The sequence below is a fragment of the Drosophila simulans genome, chromosome 3R, assembly GCF_016746395.2.
Source record: "Drosophila simulans strain w501 chromosome 3R, Prin_Dsim_3.1, whole genome shotgun sequence".
NCBI classification, from domain to species: domain Eukaryota; kingdom Metazoa; phylum Arthropoda; class Insecta; order Diptera; family Drosophilidae; genus Drosophila; species Drosophila simulans.
In genome coordinates, this window is record NC_052523.2 from 11,117,231 (window position 1) to 11,144,128 (window position 26,898).

Genomic DNA, 26,898 nt, shown 5'->3' on the forward strand with positions numbered 1-26,898 from the left:
TTTGTCAGTTACTGTTCGATGCTGATTGCTGCGTTACACACATTTTGTGTTGCCATCCTAGGTTTTGCAGTTGTCAGGAGCTGCCATACTGATGTAAATGTAGGTAAACTCGCGGAAGTGTAGAAATCAAGGTGGCAACTCCGGACATGTGTATAATTTCAGATGGCAACTCGAAATAAAAATACTATAAAAACGCCAAGTGTGACCGCATCCATGCTTGTCAATCAAATCACCTAACGCGAAAACAAACGGAAAAAAATTGACGAGCCACAGCTGAAAAAAGGCATTTTATTTTGCAATCGCGGGCGGGACGGTTCAAAACAGCGCGACTCCTCGCGAGCGATTTTAGAGCATCACAATCGATCTGCTTTCCTGGCTGTCGGACGAGTTTTCGAAAAACTCGGGAAGGGATTTTGATTTGTGCTAAATACCATGTTGAATCGCAACGAATCGGAAAAGTGCGCCGTTTGATGCTCTAGTAACCGAATTAGAGAGCTAGAATTACAAATCGCCAGCGAGTCGAAGTAGGGAAATGCAATTTTCGTCTTCCTGAGACCGAAAAAGAAAGAAAGAAAGCAGAGAAAATAAAAGAAACACGAAAGGCGAATGCAAAGTGCCCAAAAAGATATATGTATGTTTGTATGCAATTCGATTGCCAGGAAGACACGGAAGCAATAAAAAGTACGGGCAAAAACGCAATCGCAATCGTTACACATATTATATGTACATATATTCGCTCGGTTGGAAAGTTCTTTTGTGCAGAAAATCGAAAAACCACACAACAAAATAAATTGCTAGGCAAAACAGGCAGCAACAGCATCCTCAAGAATCTGAATCTCGCCGCTCTCTTTCACTCTCTCGCTCGTGCCCTCTCTTTCTCTTGACGAAGGCGAAGAAAGAAGCAAAGCAAAGGCGACATAAAATTACCTAAAATCATTATTTTTCAACGTGCTGGCTGCTGTGGCATTTATGCCAAATAACTGAATCACAAAAATGGATTACAAATTCATTGTTTTCAACGCAGCAAGGGACAACAATTTGGCGCAATTGAAGGTAAGTTTTGAACATACCGTAAGCATTGCGAACTGGGATTCGGCAATTTCTCCTGCACACCTGGTCCGTCCAATTGGAAAGTTGCGAGATTCTTATTGTGATTGTTGTTAGAAATCTCAGCTGCTCAGTAAACTCGGCAGCTTATTTAGCCTTGTGACTAATCAATAAAATTCTCTCGCTCACACACACACTCGCGCACTATCGCGGCACACGCACACACACACACACACAAGCACTCTCCGCTAAGCCGTACACGCGCATGTGTTCCAGCGGTGCTGTTGGGCCCCTCATTGGAATCTGGCTTGAACATAGCCAAATTACGGAAAAATCTAGTAAATCTTTGTAAATTCGACTTACGCTTAATATTCAAGCGAGTGCTTTTAAGAATGATTGCCAAACTAGTCTACCACTTCAACATTATTTTAATGATTTATTACCTCAGATTAGTTGATGTTAAATCTTAAATAGTCTGATGCTTGTAAAAGACCTTGATATTGCATTTAAGATCTACCCAAGTGCGCTACGCAAGGTTAATATTGTACAACCATTTTTTGAAATGTGAAGCATGTGATAAGAATGCTATATATTATATTTCTTTCAATAGTTTAGAATGCAAACTGTGAGTTGCTTGCAGATTTGTAAAATTTCTGCTGATTTCTGAAAACATAGTTCATCGATCGCCCAGCTAGAATCTAGCTAGATGCGCCGCACCGCCGCAAGGCAATAACAAATACATATGTTGGGTCTGGCTGGTGTGCTGGTGGGCGTATTGGATTCGAAACTTTTGCTTGCGACTGCAAGACTTACGCGCGAGCAACACACTCTTTGCATAACCAAAGTTCTTGGGCTGGAGCTTGAGCTGTGGCTATGCCTTTGTCTGCCATCCGTGTGTGCCATCCATTCCAGCCAAAGGGGCAGCTTGACATTGGCACACACCGCCGCCAAATGGAAGCCCGTGCACTTAGCAACGCAACTGCAACTGCCGCAGCGACTGGCTGCAATTGGCGCTGTTGCATTGGCCCCCACTTTTGCATTGTTTTGCACAGCGGCTCGTGGGTGTTTATTATTTAGTACGAGCGAGCAGTTTGATTCTAAGCTTAGCACAGCCATATTTTGCATGTATGTACATATATACATATATACTTGGGCCTGGCAGCTCGGAAAATTAGATGTGCATACGCAAATACGTGACATGGAAATGGGTTCGTACGAGGGAAATGCAAATCAGCTGGAATAACTCACTTGGGCGAAAGATTTTCCATAACATATGTAGAAACGAGCTGCAATTAGGCAACTTCTTGTTGACACGACAATTGGATTAGTCGAAGGTCGCATAAATTAACTGCTAGTATATTTGCATTATATGAAAAGATTTTGCAATTTATTTGAGTGCTATTTCCTGTCTTTGTTGGCCTTAATGATTAGTAGTGCACTTCAACTTGCACAGAGAAAGGCGATTTAAATCATGCCATTCTTGTTAGTGAGTCCAAATTATGTAGATTTCATTTTCCAAGAAAACCTTCTTATCAGTGAATTATTTCCACAAAAACATCTGCTGGGGCCAAAGTTTAGGTGCCCATATAAATAATCGTATTAATAAATTCTGTTCAGCGAATGCAGCGTATGTTTTTGTTAATTATAGAATTAATCTAGTGGAACCTTTGCTTGGTTTTCCCATCTCTTTGCTTTTCACATTTTCCCCGCACTCATTTCGATTCATTTCCTTTTGGGTTGCTGCCTTATCTTATCGGCTCAGACACTCGCCGTTTGTTTGCTATTACATATTTGTGTTGTTTTTGCTGCTTTTGCCCAGCTGATGAGTGCTCCAAATGCGTAGCAAGTATTTTTAACCATTTTATGCGAGTGTTGTTTTTGCATTTGGGCCACGTTGCCGCTGCCGCTGCTGCTGAACACGTTAATAACGACGGCGAATATTAACAGCTGAAATCACGTCGTCGTTTTACTTCCGCGATTGTCACCTGCCGCAGCACTTCGCCCCGTCTCTTTCTCTACCTCTCTCTCTCGCTCGCTCCCGCTGTTTCCCTGCCCCCCAGCAACGCCCACAAGCGAACGCACTTTGCTTATTAAAGTTATTATTATGCTGATCGCCGGAGGAACAAAGAGCCATTCCACTGGCTTTGTTTTTTGGCTTCCTTCTGCTTTCCGGCTGCTGTGTTGACAAATATCCTTGAAAGCGTTCAATCACTCCGATTCGGAAGGCTCGACCCTCAACACTGGAAAAAAATACCACCAATAAATACTATTTTAAAATTACTAAAGTTAGATATTTCAAACTAAATAGTATAGTTGAAACCATATAGTTAGAAAACATATAAAAGAAGCAAATTCATTTCCCCATTTCGATTATATTGTTTTAAACGCAGTGACCTAGTGATCTAACATATGGCTTAAAAAGCTTAATTCCAATCTTTATGGAAGTGTTATGTTTATAAGGTCGTAATTCCAGCACTTTTATGAGCTTGCTCTCTTCAAAGCTTAGCCCACCCTTATTTGCTCAGTGCATCACGATCTGGATATTCCTGTTCGCTTTCGGTTATTGTTGTTCTCATCGAACTTCCTGGCTGACGACGACGGGGCTCGACCCTGGAAAATATGTCATTCAGAGGGGTGTGAGTTTTCGGACTTCGTCCAAATTGAGGACGAGTGCCCTGTAAATGGAATAAATAAATACGTTGCGATATAAATACATAATGCATACATACATATGTACGTACGTACATATACATATACGCCGGAGAGTGTGCCCCGAAATAGCATTTTCTGTATGGGCTGCTGCACTCAATGCTCCAAATGCGAATGGGGGAGACGCTATCAGCCTATGGAGCTGTGGAGCTGTGGAGCAGTATGGCTGTGTGTGGAGCTGTGTCGGAGGCAAAGGCAACCTGCTTGGCGGTACGACGTGCAACATGTTCTAGCCTTCGCCCCGTGGAACTGGTTTTTCTTGCTCGCCGTTGTTTATGTTTGTTCCAAAAATAAGAAGGCAACCCCCCTCGCCGCCCCAACAACACTCAACTCCCCTGCTTACGGAAAAAGAAAAAAAAAAAAATATATAAAAAACACCTAAGCGAAGAGTTGAACGCCGTACACGAAGTTGAAGTGCCACTTAAAGTTGAGTACACACAACAAAATATTTCTTGGTTCTGCTTCTCTTCTCGGTTTCTACTTCACCTTCCTCTTTGACTTTGTTTTCCCCACTTTGTTGGGTCTGCTCACCTATACATACATATGTATGTTTGTATGTATGTACGTGATATGGGGCCAGATCGAATGATTGATGAGGTTGAGGGTGGATGATGGATAGGAAAACTAGACCATCTTTGTAGATCTACAGATAGAACGACTTAAAAGCTGTAGAAAACCGTTGTCAAGTAATTAAGAGAAGAATCTTAAAAGAACTCTCCTTAAAAATGCTGAATTATATTGAAAATATGATGAATTTGTTATGAATGTGATACTACCGAGTAAAAATAACCCTACATCTTATATAACCTTTACAGACACGTGCCAGTTTTACTTCTCTATAAATTACATAAACATGTCCCAGGTGAATTAAAGGTATCAGTCCGGTTTAAAAGCATTCGAATGTGTGTATTTTTGCTGCGCCTTTCAAACGAGCTGGCAAACTCTAACCTTTGGGCCAGTTTTTAATCAAGAACGGATCTAAGGTTCAATGACTAATTTCCACTGAAAACTGGTTTGAATTAAATTAAGTACGGCTCACCTTAGAAACGCTAGGGTTCAGTGATCTTGAATCGGTTTCTTCTGGCTTTTAAGCTAATGAATTTATATTGTATATATCAGAATTTAGCAGATTTATGTTTAATAAACTTAGTTAACTTAGTTTCTTTGAAACGATAACTAATTTGAACGATCGTATGCTATATCTCGAGCACACTACACACTCATTTCGTTGAAAATTGGTCATTATTGATTAACCTTGTAACGATAAGCAATTAACGAATACTGATTAATTATTCTCACTTATGTCTCATTAAACTCGTTGTAGTTGTTGCTTCGCGATGTTTTTAATTACATGCAAACACAGCTAGACAAGTCCATTCGAAATCAAGAAAACCTTTTCGCGCAGCAACACACACTTCAATCAGGCAGCGTTTTTTGAGCGTTTTCAAAACATTTGCCAAGGCACAACATTTAAGATAATTCGATGTACACTTTGTTATTGGTTTTCCGCCTCTATCTTTTTTTTATAGTTTTGGCTTTATGCAAAAACCGAAAAAAAGAGCCGAATTTTGAGTTGGTCAACAGCTGTTTCTTTTACACTTTTTTGGGGTTGAGGTTGATTCTTGTGCTGTGCAATTTACTCGCTTGCCGTTTGTTGGCGTAACCTCAAAATGCGAAAATGCTGTCTGCTCTTTTTTTAAGCTTTTGTTCGATATTTTTTTTGGGGCTGCGCGGAGTTGGAGCTTTGGATCTTTGGATCTCAGCTTGGGGACCTGCTTCTTTTCAATTTATTTTTTCTACGCGCCTGCCGCTCAACAGCTTCTTGATTATTAGCTCGCCATGGTGTGTGTAAGGTCAGAGCCAATCTTGCTGGTTTGCTTTGACTCCGATTCTCTGTGGATGTGGATGTGAATGTGGATATGGCTTTGGATGTGGATGTGGATGTGGATGTGCTCTTTGTCATCCACTGGCTTTGTGGCCATTGGTCTCTGCTAGTACGAGAATATGTGCACATATTCAAGTACATAGCAGGTGCACTCAGAAAAAATAAAGATAATGAGGTTTTCTGTAGGAAAGAAAGAACTTTTCCTAGGAGTTTATAACATATAACCCTTTTCTATTTGCACTTTCATTACAAAAATGCTGCAATCATAATTCTTTTCTAGAATTCGAACCTATTTTTAGAACTCTTGTTATTCTTACATTGAAACTTTTATTGATAACCGATAATCGAACTTTATTTATTTGGAATTTTACAAGGCGAAGCTTAATAGCAGCCTATACATATGTAATTTGCTATGTATGCAGTATATACAGCTGTGTTCAAAAAAATAGCAGTGCGATGGAAGCAAAGAAACACAAATGTATTTCTCCATGTCCCTTTTTGGAATCCACTTTTTTTTCCACATATTTTTGTAAAATGGAATGTATAGATATAGAAAAAAAGAAAATCGCGTCAGTTTTTCATGTTATCCTTTTTTTATTTACATTCTTGAGCAAATTCACCACTTTTAGGCTGTTCATAAAAATAGCAGTCTCTGGTTTTGTCCATTGTAAAGTCTCGAAATGATCAATATTTTCTAAAAAGTGAGTTTGGTTAAGTTAATTCGTATATTTTAAAAGGCAATAAATTAAAAAAAAATTTTAAATATTTTATTTTAGTGGGTAGAGGACACCACTGCTCCCAGGAGAAAATAATGTTAATTTTTAAGCTTAGAAAGGAAGGAAAAACATATAAGGACATTCAAAAAACCCTTGAATGTTCTGCCATAATGGTATCCAATGCCCATTAATATGAATGGAAGCCCGAAAACCGTGGTACCATACTTAAAACCACAGATATAGAGGATCGGCGCATAGTTCGTTACAGCAAAGTCTATCCTTTTGCATCCTTTGGAGACATAAAGTCTGAGCTGAACTTGGGAATAAGCAACGTTACTATTCAGAGATGACTACTGAATCATAATTTATGTGAGAGGAGTCCACAAAAGGATCCCCTACTTAGCCCTAGGCATATTAAGGCAAGGTTAAGCTTCCCTTAAACCTACCTAATCTGGCCAGTCTCCAAATGGCATAATATCCTTTGGATTGATGGGTCAAAAATAGTGCTATTTGGTGGAACTGGTTCACTACAGTATACCTGATGACCTCCAAACACGGAGTACCACCCAAAACACCCACTGATGACTTTCAATCATGGTGGACCTAAAATCCTGGTATGGGCTTGTTTTTTTTACAATGGTATGAGTCCATACCATATGATTTATGGTATTAGAGACCAAAACGCATATGCAAATATTCTTAGTGATGTCTTACTGTCATATTCTGAATATAATATGCCCTTAAAATAGACATTCCAACAGGATAATGATACGATACGCAGAAGCAAATCGGCTAAGAATAGGTTCACCCAAAATAGAATAGATGTAATGCCGTGGCCAGCATCATCTTCCGATTTAAACCCGATTGAAAACCTGTGGGGGGACATTAAACAATATGTGTCGAAGAAATCCCCGACGTCTAAGGCTCAGATTTGGCAAGTTGTGCAGGATGCATGGTCAAAAATACCCCCCAAACGTTGCCAGGACCTGGTGGACTCCATGTCGCGTGGGTGTAAGGCTGTGCTGGCTAACAAAGGCTATCCAACCAAGTATTAGGCCCTAATTAACACATTAAAAAGAAAAACTAAGTTCGTTCTAAGTCAAGTTGATTTTTTTTACTATTTTTTCATTGCACTGCTATTTTAGTGAACACCTGAATTTCTGCCTATTATGTTGTTTTAATCTATATTTTCGAAACTATTAAAGAAATAAAAGTGAAACATTTGCTAAATTGTTTGAAATTAAATACCTAACGATATTTAAAAAAAAATTTGACCATTAAAATTGTAAATCATAGGAATTTTTTAACTTAAACTCGCAGGTCCCAAGCACTGCTATTTTTTTGAACACAGCTGTATGTACCAAAACATCTGAACAACAAATAAACAAGGAAGGGCAATTAACAGCAACAAAGATAACAACACAATTGAAGCCGAAGAGCGGAATAAGCACATAGTACATAGTAGATACAAAACCCAAGTTTGAACTCAGTGCGTGTTCTGTGTGTATATATATATACATATGTATATGTATATATGTTCACACATGAACACGAATATATTTAAAGACTTACAATTTTGGGCTCCGTTCATATCTTATGTAAATGAATCGAGAGCGATAAATTATATTTAGGATTTTGTTATCTAAGGCGACATGGGTGCATTGCTCAAAAACATGTGCACACTGCATGAGTCAGTCACTTGAGATCGTTCCCCGCCTCCTAAAATAGTCCCTTAGTGGGAGACCACAGATAAGGTCCTCGCCGCTCAAGATAGGCAGATGTGCCCGAGCGTGGGACCTCGATAAGGCGGGGACTATTTACTTAGGCCTCTGCGTAGGCCATTTACTTTAAGATGCGATTCTCATGTCACCTATTTAAACCGAAGATATTTCCAAATAAAAGCAGTTTCTTACAAAAACTCAACGAGTAAAGTCTTCTTATTTGGGATTTTACATTTGGTCAATCGAGCCTTTAATCGACTCTGCAGTTTCCCCCTACCAAAGGTAAGGAACTCAGAGAAAGGCCAGCTCCTTTAAGCATCTTACAGCTAAAGGTAGCAAAAATAAGTGACTCTTGTTTCCCCCTACCAAAGGTAAGGAACAGAGTATAAATATAAAAAGCAAAAAGATACAAAAGAATCTTTTATGTTTTAAAACAAGCACCTTATAGTCTATAGCTAAAGGTTGCTTTGTGTACCATTATAAATTGTGGTAAGGCGTGCTTGAGGCCATACATCAGCAATTGTGAAATTAAAAAGTGCATAACAAAAGTGCCTTATAAATGCTCTAATAGCATTAAATCAGCTCATAAATAGAGTGCAGTGTATATGCCATAAGAGCATAAATTAAATAAAAAGTGCCTGAAAACAGTGCCTTATAAATGCTCTAATAGCATTAAATCAGCTCATAAATAGAGTGCAGTGTATATGCCAAAAGAGCATAAATGCCGAAATAAATGGCTAAAAAAAAAAAAAACAAAAAATCTGACTGGACTACAAAAATAATAAAACGTGCCAAATAAAAAAAAAAAAAATCATCTTTAAACATCAAAGGAGCCTCTACCAGCAGCAGAAGCAGCAACAACAACAGCAGCAGAAGCAGCAACAGCAGTAGCAACAGCAGCAACAACAGCAGCAACAGCAGCAGCAACAACAACGACATCAGCTAAGTCAAAACAAGAATTTTCTGTTTATCCAAACACACATATATATATAAATACATATAAAATACATATACACGTACTATATATATTAAGAAATTACAAAAAATTTTCAAAATGATGTCAGAAAAGACTATTCAATTCCTTAAGAAGCAGTCCGAAATTATTTTGGAAATTAGAAAGTTGGAAGTAAAACCAACATTAACAGATGTAGAAATTCTAAAATTAAATGAGCTTCAAAAATGTTTCATTGCTAATCATAGCAATTTGTTAAAGATCGGCGTTGTCGATCATGAATATTTTAACGCGAAGCAGTATGATTTAATAATGATGGTGTTAGAAAAAATTAAAAATAAAAATGAAAAAATTAAGGGCGAGTCGGTAGAAAACACTTTCCCTAAATCAAACACTGTCCCTAAATCAAACCCTCCCCCTACATTAAACCTTGAAATGTGTGGTCACCCTGAAAAAGAGGGTATAGCACAAAACAACGCTCTAAAAGTAGAGCAGGCATTTCGAAATAATGTTGGCCAATTTCGAGTATATCTAGAAGATACGTCTAAACTAATAGACAGTAGTCCAGATTTCCTTAAAATAAGGAAAAATAAAATTGAATTTTTATGGCATAAAATAGATAACCTGATTGAACAGGTGAATAGTCATTTTGAGAGCTCGCTATTCGAAGAAGAAATTAGCGAACTTGAATTTGACAAACAAAATATTCTTACAGCCATTAATAGTCGACTCAGTGGCACAATAAATAAAGCTGAAATGTCAACGGTTGTTAAGGCGGAGGAGTTACCAACCCTGCCTAAAATACAGATTCCCACTTTCTTTGGTGATTCCAAAGAATGGGATCTTTTTAATGAACTCTTTACAGAGCTCATACATGTGAGAGAGGATCTCAGTCCTTCTCTCAAATTTAATTATCTAAAGTCAGCATTAAAAGGAGAAGCCAGAAATGTGGTTACTCATTTACTGCTCGGCTCTGGAGAAAATTATGAAGCCACTTGGGAGTTTTTGACCAAGCGATATGAGAATAAAAGAAACATATTCTCAGATCATATGAATAGGCTTATGGATATGCCAAATTTAAATTTAGAATCCAATAAGCAAATAAAGACATTTATTGACACGATTAACGAGTCAATTTATATTATAAAATTAAAGGCACAATTACCAGAAGGTGTGGATGCAATTTTCGCTCACATAATTCTTCGGAAATTCAATAAAGAATCACTCAATTTATATGAAAGCCATGTTAAAAAGACAAAAGAAATACAGGCACTTTCTGATGTCATGGACTTTTTAGAGCAAAGGCTCAATTCTATATCATCATTCTCACAGGAAGTAAAACCTGTAAAGAAAATGATTAATAATAACAAGAATAAAAATTATAGTGACAATTGTGCATATTGCAAACTACCAGGGCATTATTTAATTCAATGCCATAAATTTAAAATAATGAATCCAGCAGAACGGTCTGACTGGGTAAGAAAAAATGGGATTTGCCTAAGATGTCTGAGGCATCCGTTTGGTAAAAAATGTATAAGCGAGCAGCTTTGTTCGACTTGTCGTAAACCTCACCACACGTTACTTCACTTTGCAGGTCATAATCCAGAAAAAGTGAATACGTGTAGAACAACAGGTCAAGCCTTGTTGGCCACGGCCTTGATTCAAGTAAAGTCGAGGTATGGAGGCTTTGAACAATTAAGAGCATTGATTGATAGTGGCTCTCAAAGCACAATTATTTCAGAAGAGTCTGCACAGATTCTAAAATTGAAAAAATTTCGGTCTCATACTGAAATAAGTGGAGTATCTTCCACAGGAACGTGCATCTCCAAGCACAAAGCGGTTATTTCGATAAGAAATTCTCCGAAAAATTTAGAAATTGAAGCAATTATTCTCCCAAAACTTATGAAGGCACTTCCAGTCAACACGATTAATGTTGATCAGAAAAAATGGAAGAACTTTAAATTAGCCGACCCCGATTTTAATAAACCGGGTCGCATTGATCTAATCATTGGAGCAGACGTATATACTCACATTCTGCAAAATGGAGTTATAAAAATAGACGGTCTCCTTGGGCAAAAAACTGATTTCGGGTGGATAGTTTCTGGATGTAAAAAATCCAAAGGAAAAGAAACCATTGTAGCCACAACAATAGAAATAAAAGAGTTAGATCGCTACTGGGAAGTGGAAGAAGAAGAAAAAGATGATATCGAGTCTGAAATCTGTGAAAATAAATTTATCAAAACGACAAAAAAAGATTCAGATGGGCGATACATTGTGTCAATTCCATTCAAGGAGGATGTCACCTTAGGAGATTCAAAGAAACAAGCGATAGCTCGTTACATGAATCTGGAGAAAAAACTAAAAAGAAATGAAAAACTTAAGGTTGACTACACTAAATTCATGAATGAATACATGGATTTAGGACACATGATTGAAGTGAGTGATGAAGGCAAATATTTTTTACCGCACCAGGCAGTGATTAGAGATTCAAGCCTTACGACCAAATTGAGAGTAGTTTTTGATGCTTCAGCAAAAACTACGAATAACAAAAGTTTGAACGACATAATGTGGGTTGGGCCACGAGTTCAAAAAGATATTTTTGACATTATTATTAAATGGAGAAAATGGGAATTTGTTGTTTCGGCAGACATTGAAAAGATGTACCGACAAATTAAAATAGATAATAATGATCAAAAATATCAATATATTTTATGGAGAAATTCTCCAAAAGAAAAAATTAAAACATATAAATTAACCACAGTCACTTACGGAACTGCATCTGCACCATATTTGGCTACCAGGGTTCTGGTAGATATTGCAGATAAATGTAAAAACCAAGTTATTAGTGCAATAATTAGGAATGATTTCTATATGGATGACCTAATGACTGGAGCTGATTCGGTAGAAGAAGCTAATAAATTAATAACATTAATTCTCCATGAATTGCAGAAAGTTGGATTCAACTTAAGGAAATGGATTTCCAACAATTCCAAAATATTAACCACTGTGGAGGACACAGGGGACAATAAGGTTCTCAATATTATCGAAAATGAATGTGTTAAAACTTTAGGACTAAAATGGGAACCTCAAAATGATTTATTTAAGTTCAGCGTAAATTGTAATGATGAATCAAAAAATATAAATAAGCGCGTTGTGTTATCAACGCTAGCAAAAATATTTGATCCGTTAGGATGGTTGGCACCAGTCACGGTTTCAGGAAAACTTTTTATTCAAAAACTTTGGATAAATAAAAGTGAATGGGATCAGGAATTATCCATAGAAGATAAAAATTATTGGGAAAAATATAAAGAAAATTTATTATTGTTAGAGAATATTCGAATCCCAAGGTGGATTAATTCAAACAGTTCTTCAGTCATTCAGATTCACGGATTTGCGGACGCCTCCGAAAAAGCATATGCTGCAGTAGTCTATGCTAAAGTAGGACCTCATGTTAATATAATAGCTAGCAAAAGTAGAGTCAACCCTATAAAAAATAGGAAGACAATTCCCAAACTCGAGCTGTGTGCAGCTCACCTGCTTAGTGAATTAATCCAAAGACTAAAAGGATCAATTGACAATATAATGGAGATCTATGCTTGGAGTGATTCCACGATTACCTTAGCATGGATTAACAGTGGTCAAAGTAAGATCAAATTTATAAAAAGAAGAACGGATGACATTCGGAAATTAAAAAATACTGAATGGAATCATGTTAAGTCAGAGGATAATCCAGCAGATTTAGCATCCAGGGGAGTGGATTCTAACCAGTTGATCAACTGTGATTTTTGGTGGAAAGGTCCGAAATGGCTAGCAGACCCAAAAGAACTTTGGCCTCGGCAGCAGTCTGTAGAAGAACCTGTCTTAATAAATACGGTATTAAATGACAAAATAGATGATCCTATTTACGAATTAATAGAAAGGTATTCCAGTATAGAAAAACTTATACGTATAATAGCATACATAAATAGATTCGTGCAGATGAAAACAAGAAATAAAGCCTATTCATCAATTATTTCAGTAAAGGAGATAAGAATAGCGGAAACAGTTGTTATTAAGAAACAACAAGAATACCAGTTTAGGCAAGAGATAAAGTGCCTTAAAATCAAAAAGGAAATCAAGACAAATAATAAAATATTGTCATTGAATCCATTTTTGGACAAGGATGGGGTTCTAAGAGTTGGAGGAAGATTGCAAAATTCCAATGCAGAATTTAATGTTAAACATCCAATCATTTTAGAAAAATGCCACCTAACAAGCTTATTAATAAAAAATGCTCATAAGGAAACATTGCATGGAGGGATAAACCTAATGCGAAACTATATCCAAAGAAAGTATTGGATTTTCGGGTTGAAAAATTCGTTGAAAAAGTATTTAAGAGAATGTGTAACGTGTGCAAGGTATAAACAAAATACAGCTCAGCAAATAATGGGTAACTTGCCAAAATATAGAGTGACGATGACATTCCCGTTTCTTAATACTGGAATAGATTACGCAGGTCCTTATTATGTTAAATGTTCAAAAAATCGTGGCCAAAAAACATTTAAAGGATACGTTGCTGTATTCGTTTGCATGGCCACCAAAGCCATACACTTAGAAATGGTAAGCGATCTAACTTCAGACGCATTTTTAGCAGCACTCAGAAGATTTATTGCTAGACGGGGAAAATGTTCCAATATCTATTCAGACAACGGAACAAATTTTGTAGGAGCTGCAAGAAAATTAGATCAAGAGTTATTTAATGCAATACAAGAAAATATAACGATTGCAGCGCAGCTTGAAAAGGACAGGATTGATTGGCATTTTATTCCCCCGGCAGGACCTCACTTCGGAGGTATTTGGGAAGCTGGAGTTAAGTCAATGAAATACCATTTAAAGCGTATAATCGGCGACACTATTTTGACTTACGAAGAAATGTCAACTCTTTTATGTCAAATAGAAGCATGCTTAAATTCAAGGCCATTATACACTATAGTTAGTGAGAAGGACCAACAAGAAGTTTTAACACCAGGTCATTTTTTAATTGGAAGACCACCTTTAGAAATAGTCGAACCAATGGAAGATGAAAAAATCGGAAATTTGGATAGGTGGAGACTTATCCAAAAAATGAAGAAAGATTTCTGGGTTAAGTGGAAAAGTGAATATTTGCATACGCTCCAGCAAAGGAATAAATGGAAAAAGGAAATTCCTAATATAGAAGAAGGGCAAATAGTTTTATTAAAGGATGAGAATTGTCATCCTGCAAGATGGCCTTTAGGAAAGGTGGAAAAGGTGCATAAGGGGAATGATGATAAGGTCCGAGTGGCTAAAGTAAAGATGCAGGAAGGATATATCACTAGACCCATTACTAAAATTTGTCCCTTGGAAGGAATAAAGTCTGTTGACAAAAATGAGGCTGACCAAGAGCCAAAAAGACGAACTAGAGCGACATCGGGAATGTCCAAGATCGGAATCATTATGGCAATGTTGTTGTTTGTGTTAAGTTGTCAAGTTTCTAGCGCATTACCTAAAGATATAGCACCAAGATATTCTATAGACAAAATAAATAAAACCTCAGCAATATATCTAGACCCGCTAGGAGATGTTGAGATTGTGAGTACTTCTTGGAATTTGGTTATCTATTATAAAATGGATCCATATTTTAAAATGTTAACAAAGGGTAATGCGCTTATACAAAGTATGAGGAAAGTTTGCGAAAGACTTCATAGCTTTGAAGAGCAATGTAGTCTAGTCTTAGATAATATGCAAAGTCAGTTATCGGAACTTGAAGAAAACAATAAATTGTTTATGATGCAGTCTAGATCTAGAAGCAAGCGTGCTCCTTTCGAATTTATGGGTTCCTTGTATCATATTTTATTTGGTATAATGGATGAAGATGATAGAGAGCAATTAGAAGAAAATATGAAGAATTTGTTAGATAACCAGAACAACCTTGATAAACTAATTCAAAAACAAACATCTGTGGTTGATTCAACTTCTAATCTATTAAAGAGAACAACAGAAGATGTTAACTCCAATTTTAGAAGTATGCAAATAAGAATTGAGAACATGACAGAAGTTCTTAAAGAAAATTATTATGTTTATAAGGAATCAATAAAATTCTTTATGATTACGAAACAGCTACACTCATTGATTGAAGAAGGCGAAAAAATTCAAGCAGGCATTATAAGCCTGTTGATTGATATTAATCACGGTAGGCTAAATACAAATATTCTCAGGCCAAATCAGCTTAAAAAAGAAATTGCCAAAATTCAGCAGAGTCTTTCGGAGAACCTAGTAATTCCAGGAAAACGGTCAGGTACGGAACTTAAGGAGGTGTATACACTGTTAACAGCCAGGGGTTTATTCATCGACGATAAATTGATCATTAGTGCAAAAGTGCCTCTGTTTTAGCAGGCATCCATCCAAATTGTTCAGGCTTATTCCGGTGCCAATTCGAAATGAAGATCGGATAATAATGGTGCATACAACGTCCGAATATTTAATTTATAATTTTGAGATAGATTCCTATCACATAATGACGGAAGCCACATTAAATCAATGTCAGAAATGGCAATTAAATAAGAGAATATGCAAAGGAAGTTGGCCCTGGAATTCAGCGAATGATAATGCATGTGAGATTCAGCCTCTAAAGCCAGATAAAGCGGCGAACTGCATCTATAAAACAGTAGTCGACTCTAAAAGTTACTGGGTAGAGTTAGAAAAGAAAAGTAGTTGGTTGTTTAAGGTTCCTGCGAATTCAAAAGTCCGTCTGCAATGTACTGGCTCTCAAATTGAATTGTTTGATTTGCCTCAGCAAGGAGTTTTAAGCATTGCGCCATATTGTACGGCAAGAACCGACGATAAAATTCTAGTTGCCCACCATAACATTCAGTCCGAAAGTGAAGAATTATTATCAACACCTTATATAGGAGAAGTTAGTGAAGTGCCGAAGATTATTTGGGATCCGCTGAAACTATCAATATTAAATCATACTGAGGAATTTGAACGATTGAATAATGAAATTAAATTTATGAAAGAGAACCATCAAAAATTGAAAGATTTACATTTCCATCATATTTCCGGACATGCTGGATTAATTATTGCTTTAATACTAATGATAGTATTAATAATATATTTCATACGGAAATGTGCTGTGCAACAAAGAATGCAAGCAATAACCTTTGCAGGTCCGTTGCCAGTACTATAAATATCAATAGTAAATAAACAATAAAATAATATAACAAATAAAAATATACAGTCCACTATATCGTTGTTTAATAGAAAATGTACTTCTACATAGAAAAAGCAAAATGTTTAAAATAAGTTAATTGAGTACAAATTGTTGAATTAAAAATAATATAAACCATAATTGTAATCCAATAAAATTAAAAGCCAGAAAAACTAGGCCCATTGAAATCTTAGTTGCAAAATAAATGAACATATATCAAATAAATACAGTCCACTACTGTTATAAATGCAACTAATATACTAATGTACATCTCAGCCTTGCTGGCCCTTTGGCAGAATGTTCACACATGAACACGAATATATTTAAAGACTTACAATTTTGGGCTCCGTTCATATCTTATGTAAATGAATCGAGAGCGATAAATTATATTTAGGATTTTGTTATCTAAGGCGACATGGGTGCATTGCTCAAAAACATGTGCACACTGCATGAGTCAGTCACTTGAGATCGTTCCCCGCCTCCTAAAATAGTCCCTTAGTGGGAGACCACAGATAAGGTCCTCGCCGCTCAAGATAGGCAGATGTGCCCGAGCGTGGGACCTCGATAAGGCGGGGACTATTTACTTAGGCCTCTGCGTAGGCCATTTACTTTAAGATGCGATTCTCATGTCACCTATTTAAACCGAAGATATTTCCAAATAAAAGCAGTTTCTTACAAAAACTCAACGAGTAAAGTCTTCTTATTTGGGATTTTACAATATATGATGTATGTGGTGTATATGATGATAGCGTTCATTGGCTTTATCGTGGAGCGTTTTGTTCGCTTTGCTCTTGAATTTAATTTCAGACTTTTTGTTTTGGTCTCTGCACTGGGAGAAACGCGTTAAGAATTCCTCGGCAGATTGTTTGGCAATCGAGAAACGAACTAACTCTATTTCCAACCGTTTGGCCAAATTCGAACACTAAGAATGGTTTTGCAACTTTTGGCGAGCTTTTTGGCCATTATGCAATCGCCATGTAGAGTGAGACTTGGCATTAGGAAGTGCTAAAACAAGTTGCCAAATACTCGAGTAGAACTTCTTAATTAAGCAACACATTTGGCTTAAAATGATTTCTTATACATGTACAACCGACTTCGAACAGCTGTTGCATCATAGCGGTTCGTTTAGCTAAATCCTAAATAAGTAAATAATATTTTATGGCTAATGTATTCATAACAGGAGCCTGGCAATTGCTCGAGTAAATAAGCTAGAAAACTTGTTCTGTGCAGAGGAACCGTTGTTAAAACCAAATCGAGAGCAACGTTCCAGTCGGAAGCATTCAGAAATCGGTAATAAGACAGCCAATTTGAGTGTCGTAAAATTCGCTGACCTCTTTGGGCCAAAACAAAATATTTGCCAGCGTATGAATGCAAATAATCATTCAAAAAGCAATTATATTTCTTGAAGGTGACATCCGGCTTGGAGGTTTAACAACCCGCGTAATTAACCATGACTGTGAATTGAACAGCCTAGAAACGTAGCGCATTATTATTATTTCGCTCAGTGCACTTTTATCGTCCATCTCAACTACGAGTACTAACGACGCCAACAAAACTCCACAATGAGATCGAAAGACAAAGTCCCACGATTTATCAAAGTAAATTATAAAAATTAATATTGTATTCAATACCACGCTAAAAATATGAACAATATAAATAATATTATTATTATTAAGTAGCTCCATATTTACTTAACATTGTATATACATATGTACATGTTATTTCGTTTTAAATGGTTTTTATTGTTTTATGGTGACTGTAAACATCAATATCCTCGTAAATCAGCAGGGTATCGACACTTCGACCCCCCTCCGTATAATTTCACTTGTATTTGCTATTTTTATTTACTACATCGTGATTTCCACGATCCGAGCTGTCAAGTTCATCGCACGATTAACTAAAGCAGCAAAATGGAGGAAAGTGCGATTGAAGCGCTTATGAAATGTAATCATAAAACAGAAAAGATGAGGAAGCGTTTATTCAGTGTTTATGAGTGGGGCCTCATGTGCTTATCTTTCGAATTCAATCCCCTCTGCTAGCTATGTGTGTTTCTGTTTGGTCAGCGAAAGAGGATCTTCCCCCAGGAGTCCCATCTCCAAACAAAAGTAATCCCATCGATGTGGCAGCGTGTGTCCAGTGATAAAGACTGCGGCTTATCGAAATCTGAGGCGCCGCTCTTAAAGTTTCCACGCTTCTCTTAATGCATTAGTATTTTTCCACTTAACCAAACACCCTGAGCCATTCAAACGACCTTGACCCTGACACTGCCGTTTCAGCTTGGTTCCAATGTGAACCCTTTCATTGAGCCACTTTGGCTTCCCTCGCCACTCGGATGCTCCGTTAAAAGCACCGTTGACCTCAAAGTCCTATGATAATGAGCTGAAGCTGCGGCTGCGCACTCCGATATTGACATCTTCGGACTGCGGCACTGAAAGAAATAAGAGGCTACTTAGCATTTTCAAAAAATAAGTTTGCTAGTGAAGTTGTTTAGAATGCAATCAGATCATATAAGGCTAACATTTGTAAGAGAAAATTCTTATAATATATGTATTTCCTTTATTTTCCCGAAGAACACTCCTGTTTTTTCCACTGTGCTTCTGTTTGTGCCGCTTTATCGGCTACTGGTCATTTTGGCTCGCTTTGCATTTGTGGCTCGAAAAAACTCTGGCTTTTGTCACCCTTGAGCCGACTGCGCAGTCGCGGCTAAGCTAACGAATTAGCCAAACAATTTGAGACAGACGCCGCTTGACTGATTTGAATGCCGGGCCCCAAAAGCACCAAAAGCCCCAAATACCACACATCGAACACCGAATACTGAGTGCCGAATTTCAAAGCAGTATTCAGTTGAATGGTCGATCGGTCGAACGGCATCCCAAATTGAATTATATTGGAGTGTGATGACCAAGTCTGAAGTCGGCTGAACTTGGAGCTCGGCTGGGCTGTTGTCTACTTGCATATGGCGTCGACATTGAACTCGTTCAATGTCAAAATTATAATAAATTATGCGTGTGTGCGGTGGTTCAAAGGGGGGGTTTGCCCCGGCGGGGGGATATATGGCGTACGGTCAGAGCTGAAAAATTGATCGCGTAGCGAAAAACGACCAACTAACAATTCACACAGAGCAGCAGAAAACTATGAACAACAACAATGGAAAGTTGTTTATTGTTTATTACACGGAAACGAACAATTTGTTGTTGCTCTTTTGTTCGTGTTGTTGGCTCCATTTAATAGCGGTGTTTAGGCCGTTTTTCGCTTGACATTTGTGCATAGCGGTAAATGGCATAGCTCAAGGTGTTCCCACTCTCGTTTTGAATTTCAAGAACAAACAAACATGTGAAACGCTCGAAAAACAGCTGATTGCCTTGGGTGGGAAATCGGTGTTGTGAGCGAACATTTCCCCAATTTGCCAAACAATCCAAGGAACACAGACGGCAAATTAAAAACAAATTTATTTCCACAATTTGTGGAAGTGAAATTTTTGCGTTTCTGTTTTTCCTTTCTGGCGCGATTTAAATTATATGGATATTAAAACATAAATTAGCTCGGACCGCTGCATTCGGACTTTTAGCATATTTGCTTGGCGATTCATTCATCTTCTCTCTGCGGGGGAACTTTTCGGCTTTTGGGAATTTCTCCTTTGAATCAGAGATTCAAATGAACGAAATTAAGTGGAAAAACAAACAGGAGTTTCTTAAGAGAATCGCTAAAATGCCAATTTTGTGGTATTTAAACTATGGCAGGCAAATTGTAAAGCGTTTGAAATGGGAATTACACGCATGTGTCAAATTAGACAAGTGGCTACCGGGTTAAATTAAATATTGATATTAGATTATTGCTTGACTGACTGCATCATTGGATAGTCTCGGATTAATACTTATGTGTGTCAACAGAGATACTGCGGACTTAATGGTTCTTTATTGCAAGGCAAATTGTTTGCTGTTGAATTAGACATTTATCTGTCGATAAATATTCATGGCGTTCGCCTCTTGATTGTTGCAAATACTGAACCCAGAAGTGCATATTCAAATTTCGAACAGGCTTTTTTGAACGCCTTAAATGTGTTTACATGTGTACTTTCTCAGTCGACAATTCATCCGCCTGGGCATTCCCACTGTCACTGGCTATTCGATCACTTAGCATAATTACGTAAACGCAATGAGACATTTAGCAAGTGAAGAGTTTCCCATAATTTCGTATCAATTTCTTGATTGGATTTCCTTCCCTATCTGCTCCGGGGGTCACATCCATTATAGCATAATGTGGAGCGACCTGAGCACGATTGATTGATTTTCCTACACTGCCGGCTACCTTACAACCTGCCACGCCTCCATCCCCATCGCCCTGCGAACCGCCCACATTTCACGTGCCACTGGCTTTCTGTGCCACACAGCCTGCCCCGTTTTACCATTGTCAGTTTGACTTTTCATTTCGTTTAAAGCTTTTTCGGCTTCGGACCTCAACAACAAGGTTAAATAATGACCAAAAAGGAAGCTATAGAAAGCGAAAAGGTAGAGGAAAAATCGGTGATACAACAGCATGAGTAATGTGTCTGCCATTGGGCTAAATAAAGTCATTTTCAAGGCGCCATCCTGGGTGAACCATAATTACTGCGTGTCTAATAATCAATATAGTGTTGTTATCAAGTTCATTAGAACTTAAAAGTGCCACACTTCTTAAGTTTAATGTTTATTTCTCTAACAAGTGGTTAAGTCAAGAGTGAAAACAACCAGGAAGCTTCTGTTTTTTTGAGCTAGCTGAAGTAATAACTTATATAGATTAAATCTAACAACTTGAAGATGTTTTGCGAGTGGTGACTACTACCAATGTTCCTACGATATTACCCCACTTGGAGCGCCCATATCACGCAGACACAATGCTGATTCATGGCTGTCAGAGTCACAATCATAATTGATCAAAAGGCGGAAAAGCAGCAAACAGCTGCCGATGATCAACTTTTGCCTCGGGTGCGAAAGCGAAAAGTTCAGTAGCCAATGAAATGAAATTAAATGGAATCGACAATGACGCGACGCTGTAACATAAATAAATATACTTTAGCTTTTGCTTTCGCACCGAATTAAATGCAAAATTAATGCGTAATTTGCATTGTTCAATTCGCTGGCGCACTTGCACATTTGTTGTTGTGCCGCGAATGCTTCCCAATAATCTGTATTTTGAAAATACATACGTTTTCCGCCTAATAGTCGTGCCAAAAATGTTTCTTAATTTGTATTTTCTCAAGCTTTCGCTGGTTCTTTTATTGGTTTAAATGCTATTTTTCCTTGTCACGCGCACGAGGCGTTGATTGCCGCCGGGCGGGCGGAGGGGATTTTCGGGGGTCTTAAGGGGGGCCAAAACAAAGAATTCCGCTGTCTGGTGACGATACCAACAATATCGACACTAGGCGAATTGGCCAAGAGCGCAGTTCTCTCTTCGCAAAAAGTAGGAAGCGATTTCCTTGTTGACCGAAATTGTTAGGACCAATGTTGGTAAGAGTATTCTAAAGCAGAGAGAATAAATCATTAGACAATACTGCTTGAAATGAAATATTAATACATAAAGGGTTTTTCAATACTAGCTAAATTAGAGCCTCATGCAAATGCTTTTAAAAATAAATGCGTGATGTTATTTCTATTCAGTTGCCTTCGAATCTGTGACAACGTCGAACTTTCTAGGTTGTACTGTAGCCAAAGAGCCGTGCGGCATTCACAAGGTCTTTCGATGCCATACCCCCCATTCCCTCCCACTTTTCTTTTTGCCAGCATCTCTTAACTTGGCTTCCCCGCTTTGTTTTTATTTAGTTTCTAGTTCTGAGCAGTCTGGTAAGGTGTTTTTTTTTTTGTGGGGGGTATTTAGGTGGCGATTTTTAGGTGACACAGACATATGAAGGAAAACTAAAATTGAGTCAGATAGGTGGAAAATACTATTGTCTCGACGGATTGATGCGGTACAGCCAAGGCTTTCAGCAAATGCGTTTTACTTCCCTAAAAAGCAGGGTTACAAACTTTGTAAATGTTTTATTATATTGCTTTCTTACCCTGTTTTTTCTGAGTAGGATTATGGAAATGATTTGAATAATTATAAATAGAATTGATTGGAACTTTGTTGTTGATTCCTTTGTGCTTTAATATATTCGCCGTAGCCAATGTGGCGACCATTCCACCCCACCGCCTGCCACCCACCGCACCCCCTGCCCCGCATCTATCCACCCATTTTGCACGCGCTGGCAAACAACATAATTAGCATACTATAAAACAAAAACGAAACACGTTTGACATAAATGAATTTCAATTTCAAATTGGCATGGGACGCAATGCGACCGCTACACAATAAAAATCATCAGCAACTGAGCGGGCAGCTATACTAGATTCCCCAGCTGATTTCTGGCTATATCTCCACGATTTACCCACCCATTTGTGCTATCCATTGGCCAGGTGGTCTGAGTTTTTTCACGCTGTCAGCGATTCGCTTTGTTCGTCATCAATTTGTTTGAAAGCAGCCATAATTATTATCGCCTTTTTATTGATTAAAAACAAATATTATCTAATTGGAATTTTTGTGTGATTTGGTAACTATCAGAGGGAAAACAGCTTATGATATGAGCTGGATTGGTATGGAATGTAATCCCAATGTGATGCAATCTAGATACTTTATAAGTTCGCAGTAATAATAGCTTTACTGCTTATATAACGTAGTTCAGAATGTCCAATGATTGATAATCTTACTAAATATGCACCGCTTCCCTTCTATTTTATAGGCCACCCTTTACAACAAAAGCTCTGGCGAAGTGGGCAGCCTGATATCGGCGAAAGTGAACGGAGCCACCCCGTTGGTCATCTCCTGCCGCAATGGACACTACGACATTGTAGAATACCTATTGACAAAGTGTCGGGCCAACGTGGAGCAGGTGGGTTCGGTCAGTTTCGACGGGGAGCCCATCGAGGATGCCCCACCTCTGTGGTGCGCTGCAGCCGCCGGCCACCTGGGCATCGTGAAGATGCTCGTCCGCCGGGGGGCGAATGTGAACAGTACCACCAGGACGAATTCCACACCGCTGAGAGCCGCCTGCTTCGATGGACACTACGAGATCGTCAAGTACTTGGTGCACCATGGAGCAGGTAACTACTTTGTTTTTGTTTACTAAGAAGGGATTACCTATCTTCCAGCTATTACTTGTTCCATTTAATCTTAAATAGTTAAATAACATACTACACAAATCTAGTTTGTGTTCATACATTCTATTTAAATATAAAGGTCTTATAAAAGTAATAACTGGAACTGGTTTTGTTAGTTTTGCCTCTTGATATACGTGCTAATTGTTTGTCTAATTCCGCAGACTTTGAGGTGGCGAACCGTCACGGCCACACCTGCTTGATGATCGCCTGCTACAAGGGTCACTTCCGCATCGCCCAGTATCTTCTCTCCCTGAACGCCGATGTGAACCGCTGCAGCGTGAAGGGCAACACGGCACTGCACGACTGCGCCGAGTCGGGCTCCTTACAGATCCTCCAGCTGCTGCTCAAGCACGGCGCCACCATGGACGTGGACTATTACGGAATGACTCCGCTGCTGGCGGCCAGTGTCACCGGTCACATGCCCATTGTGGAGCACTTAATCACTTTGCCCTGTGTGAGCAGGGAGTCGAGGATTCACGCTCTGGAACTGCTGGGTGCCACGTATGTGGACCGGAAGCGGGACATGGCAGCGGCACTAAACCTGTGGCGTCGAGCGCTCGAGGAGCGTGCCGTGGAGCCACCGCTGGAGAAGAAGGTTCAGGAACAGGTGCCGGCCTATGAGATGGTTCGCGAGGTGACCAGCGTGGAGGAGCTGGAGGAGATGGTTTTGGATCCGGATGAGATGCGAATGCAGGCTCTGGTCATTCGACAGCGCATTCTCGGACCCACCCATCCGGACACCAGCTACTACATTCGATTTAGGTGAGTTAATATAATATAATTGCATTCCCCAATTGCGTTATCTAATCACCATTTATATCGATTTAGGGGCGCTCACTATGCGGACGCTGGTCGCTTTGACCGCTGCATCGAACTGTGGTCCTATGCGCTCACCATGCAGCAGAAGATTCTACAGCCACTCAGCCCGATGACGCAGTCCTCGCTGCTGTCCTTCGCCGAGCTGTTCAGCTTCATGCTGGTTGAGGCGGGTCGCCTGCTGCCGAGAGGTCGAGTGGTTCCGCCGATCGAGCCTGACAGCATGCTGACGATATTCTACAAGGCTGTCAAAGAGGTTGAGCGCGGGCTGGCATTCACGTTGGAACAGCAGAAGGACCAGCAGCAGCCGCAGAAACAGTTGCCAGCAGCTGACAAATCGCCATCCTGTTCGGCTTCCTCATCCGCATCTTCCTCCTCCTCAACGACGCTGCTTTCGGCGCACCAGCACGATTGTAATCACGATCCCAATGCCCTGAGTCGCACCATGATAAGTGCCATTCACATAGGCTGTCTGCTGAGCTCGCTGCTGGACACAGACGCCCTGAACCCAGAGATGCGTCGCCAGGTGATGGGGGCGCTGTACCGTCTGAATCGCTTGAAGGTGCGCGTAAGATTCGATCGCACCGCCTTGCACTACGCCTGCTATCGGGAGGGCACGCTGGCCGGCCGCTATCCCTCATGCCAGTTCCCCTCGGTGACGCTGGCGAAGGCCTTGCTGGAGGTGGGAGCTGACCCAAATGCCATCGACGAAGCGGGCAACACGCCACTCCATTTGGCTACCATGCAGCCCTATGTGGAGCCCCTGTCGCACATTCTGCTCGAGGGCGGAGCGCATTTGGTGAGTATGGTATCGAGGGAAGTCCCGTTGACCTTACTAATGTGATTCTCTCCTCCTTAAAGGACACCAAAAACTATGCTGGCGAGACGTTTGAGAGTCTGCTGGCCCCCACGCCCATGCATAAGATCATCGACCCAATGAAGTACACAACGCTGGCGTGTTTGGCCGCGAGGACGATCAAGAAGCATGACATTCGCTACGAGGGAACCGTACCAGCCACACTGTACGAGTTCATCGAGCTGCACTAGAGACGAGGATCGGGACGAGGACTGGACGAGAGTCAAGCACTCAATTCACTCAATCACTCAATTGATCACTAGATGGAGCAATCGATCAACAGCCTGCCCGCCCGCCATCCATAACATAATATCTACTACTACTATGACTACCGTCTATTTACTGTATAATTAGAGATGGAGAGAGAGTTCGAAACTATGCTGAATGATGAAATATGGACGAGATCGTTACTAACGACTGGAAACTGATTTGTGATGTTAGCAAGCGAAGTGCCTGAATCGACGGATCAGGACGATAACTACTACCACTGACAACGATAACAAAACAGAAGCCAATAAAAGAAAATCAGGCAGACAACCGAAGCAACGCGATGAAATGTTCTAGAAGAGATGATTTGCTGTCTTTGAATTTTGCTTGCGAAATGTTTTGAAACTTTCTTTTTAATATGTGTTCTTGCTACAACATTTTGTATGACTTATCATTAATAGAATATTGTTTGTACTTGTACTATATGACCAAAAGCCTGGGCGAGATTGAGCAGCTTAATTTTAATTATCTGGCATCAAGCCGACTCCTCAACTGCTGCAGCAATCGCGCCCAAGCCACGGAAAATCCAAAAACCAGAATACCTAAAACAAAAACAAACAACAAATTATTACCGGCCACCACACACAACTCACGACTTAGTGATGCGTTTGTTTATAAACGAGAAAACGAAGTTTTGGAAATATACAAATTGTAATTAACAACAATAATCAACTATTGGTTTATACGTGGAATTAAACATACTAACTCCCAAGCAACATAGCACCGACATAAAGAACCCAAATGCAAAACCTTAATGTATGATATCTACGTATGCAAATGAGTAATATCAGCTAATTCACAGGAATACTTTGATTTATGTACTTGCAGAGTATTTGCTTATCAAAGGAGTTTTAGCTGCAGCGCATCGAATTGCCTGACAAAGTACATTGGTGTCTAGAAAAAAATATTTCAAAAGCTGAAAGTATCTAATATGTTAAAGTTTTGTATAACTGGCTAAAAAGGGTTCACATTAAATCACAATTGGTATGTTAGCAAATTATGGCTTCTTTCGTCCGAGTGCAGTTTCAAATTATTAGTTATTAGGTAATCAAATTTCGCCATTTTAGCTCTAGAACAGCTGAAAATACACATTTTAAAGGGTAGTCAAAAATAATTGGGGGTGGCTATTAACTTGGCCAACGTTTCAACAGTAGCATATGTGCATGTGTCTAGCCACCAGTGTGTTCTGAAATGCAATTCGATGTGCATTCATTAGGCTTATGCAAACGTATAATTATTGTATCTATGCTAAGCACTACAAACTGGGCTCCATGGAAAAAAAGGTGGTTTATGTAGCTCCAATCTGGAATTGTGTTTAGCTAACTACACTGCAATTTTTTAATTGGAACATGTAAAGTTTTTCAAATTCTCGTTTCGATGTTGTAAAGAAAATTTAATCATTTAACAAGGGTACATTCAAAAACAAAGTTCACGTTTGTGCTAGGGAAAGTATTTTTTTGCCTGTACTTGATTTGTCCGTGTATGTATGTAAACCTTAATTTAAAGAATATTTTCGAGACAGAAATAAAACTGATAACTATTTTAATTGA

The 26,898-nt window shown here is 39.0% G+C and overlaps 1 protein-coding gene and 1 long non-coding RNA gene across 2 annotated transcripts; one reads left to right on the top strand and one right to left on the bottom strand.

Annotated features, from left to right (window-relative positions):
• Window positions 1-207: 207 nt before the first annotated feature.
• Window positions 208-26,894, top strand: LOC6728031 (protein fem-1 homolog CG6966). Its single transcript, XM_016176702.3, has 5 exons — window positions 208-1,053; window positions 22,992-23,352; window positions 23,571-24,171; window positions 24,238-25,024; window positions 25,087-26,894. Exons 1-5 carry the CDS (start codon window positions 994-996, stop codon window positions 25,270-25,272), a joined length of 1,995 nt encoding a protein of 664 aa, XP_016034646.1. The 5' UTR covers window positions 208-993; the 3' UTR covers window positions 25,273-26,894.
• Window positions 3,400-5,872, bottom strand: LOC120285035. The gene is made up of 2 exons (XR_006541952.1): window positions 3,777-5,872; window positions 3,400-3,722 (listed from the first exon to the last, which is right to left on the bottom strand). It is a non-coding gene; the product is annotated as an uncharacterized LOC120285035 (long non-coding RNA).
• Window positions 26,895-26,898: the final 4 nt, after the last annotated feature.

Bases quoted from the DNA above. Each gene is read 5' to 3' on its own strand.
- LOC6728031 (XM_016176702.3), top strand. From the start codon at position 994: ATGGATTACAAATTCATTGTTTTCAACGCAGCAAGGGACAACAATTTG. The intron at 23,353-23,570 runs GTAACTACTTTG...CTAATTCCGCAG, and splicing joins CTTGGTGCACCATGGAGCAG to ACTTTGAGGTGGCGAACCGT. The intron at 25,025-25,086 runs GTGAGTATGGTA...TCCTCCTTAAAG, and splicing joins TCGAGGGCGGAGCGCATTTG to GACACCAAAAACTATGCTGG.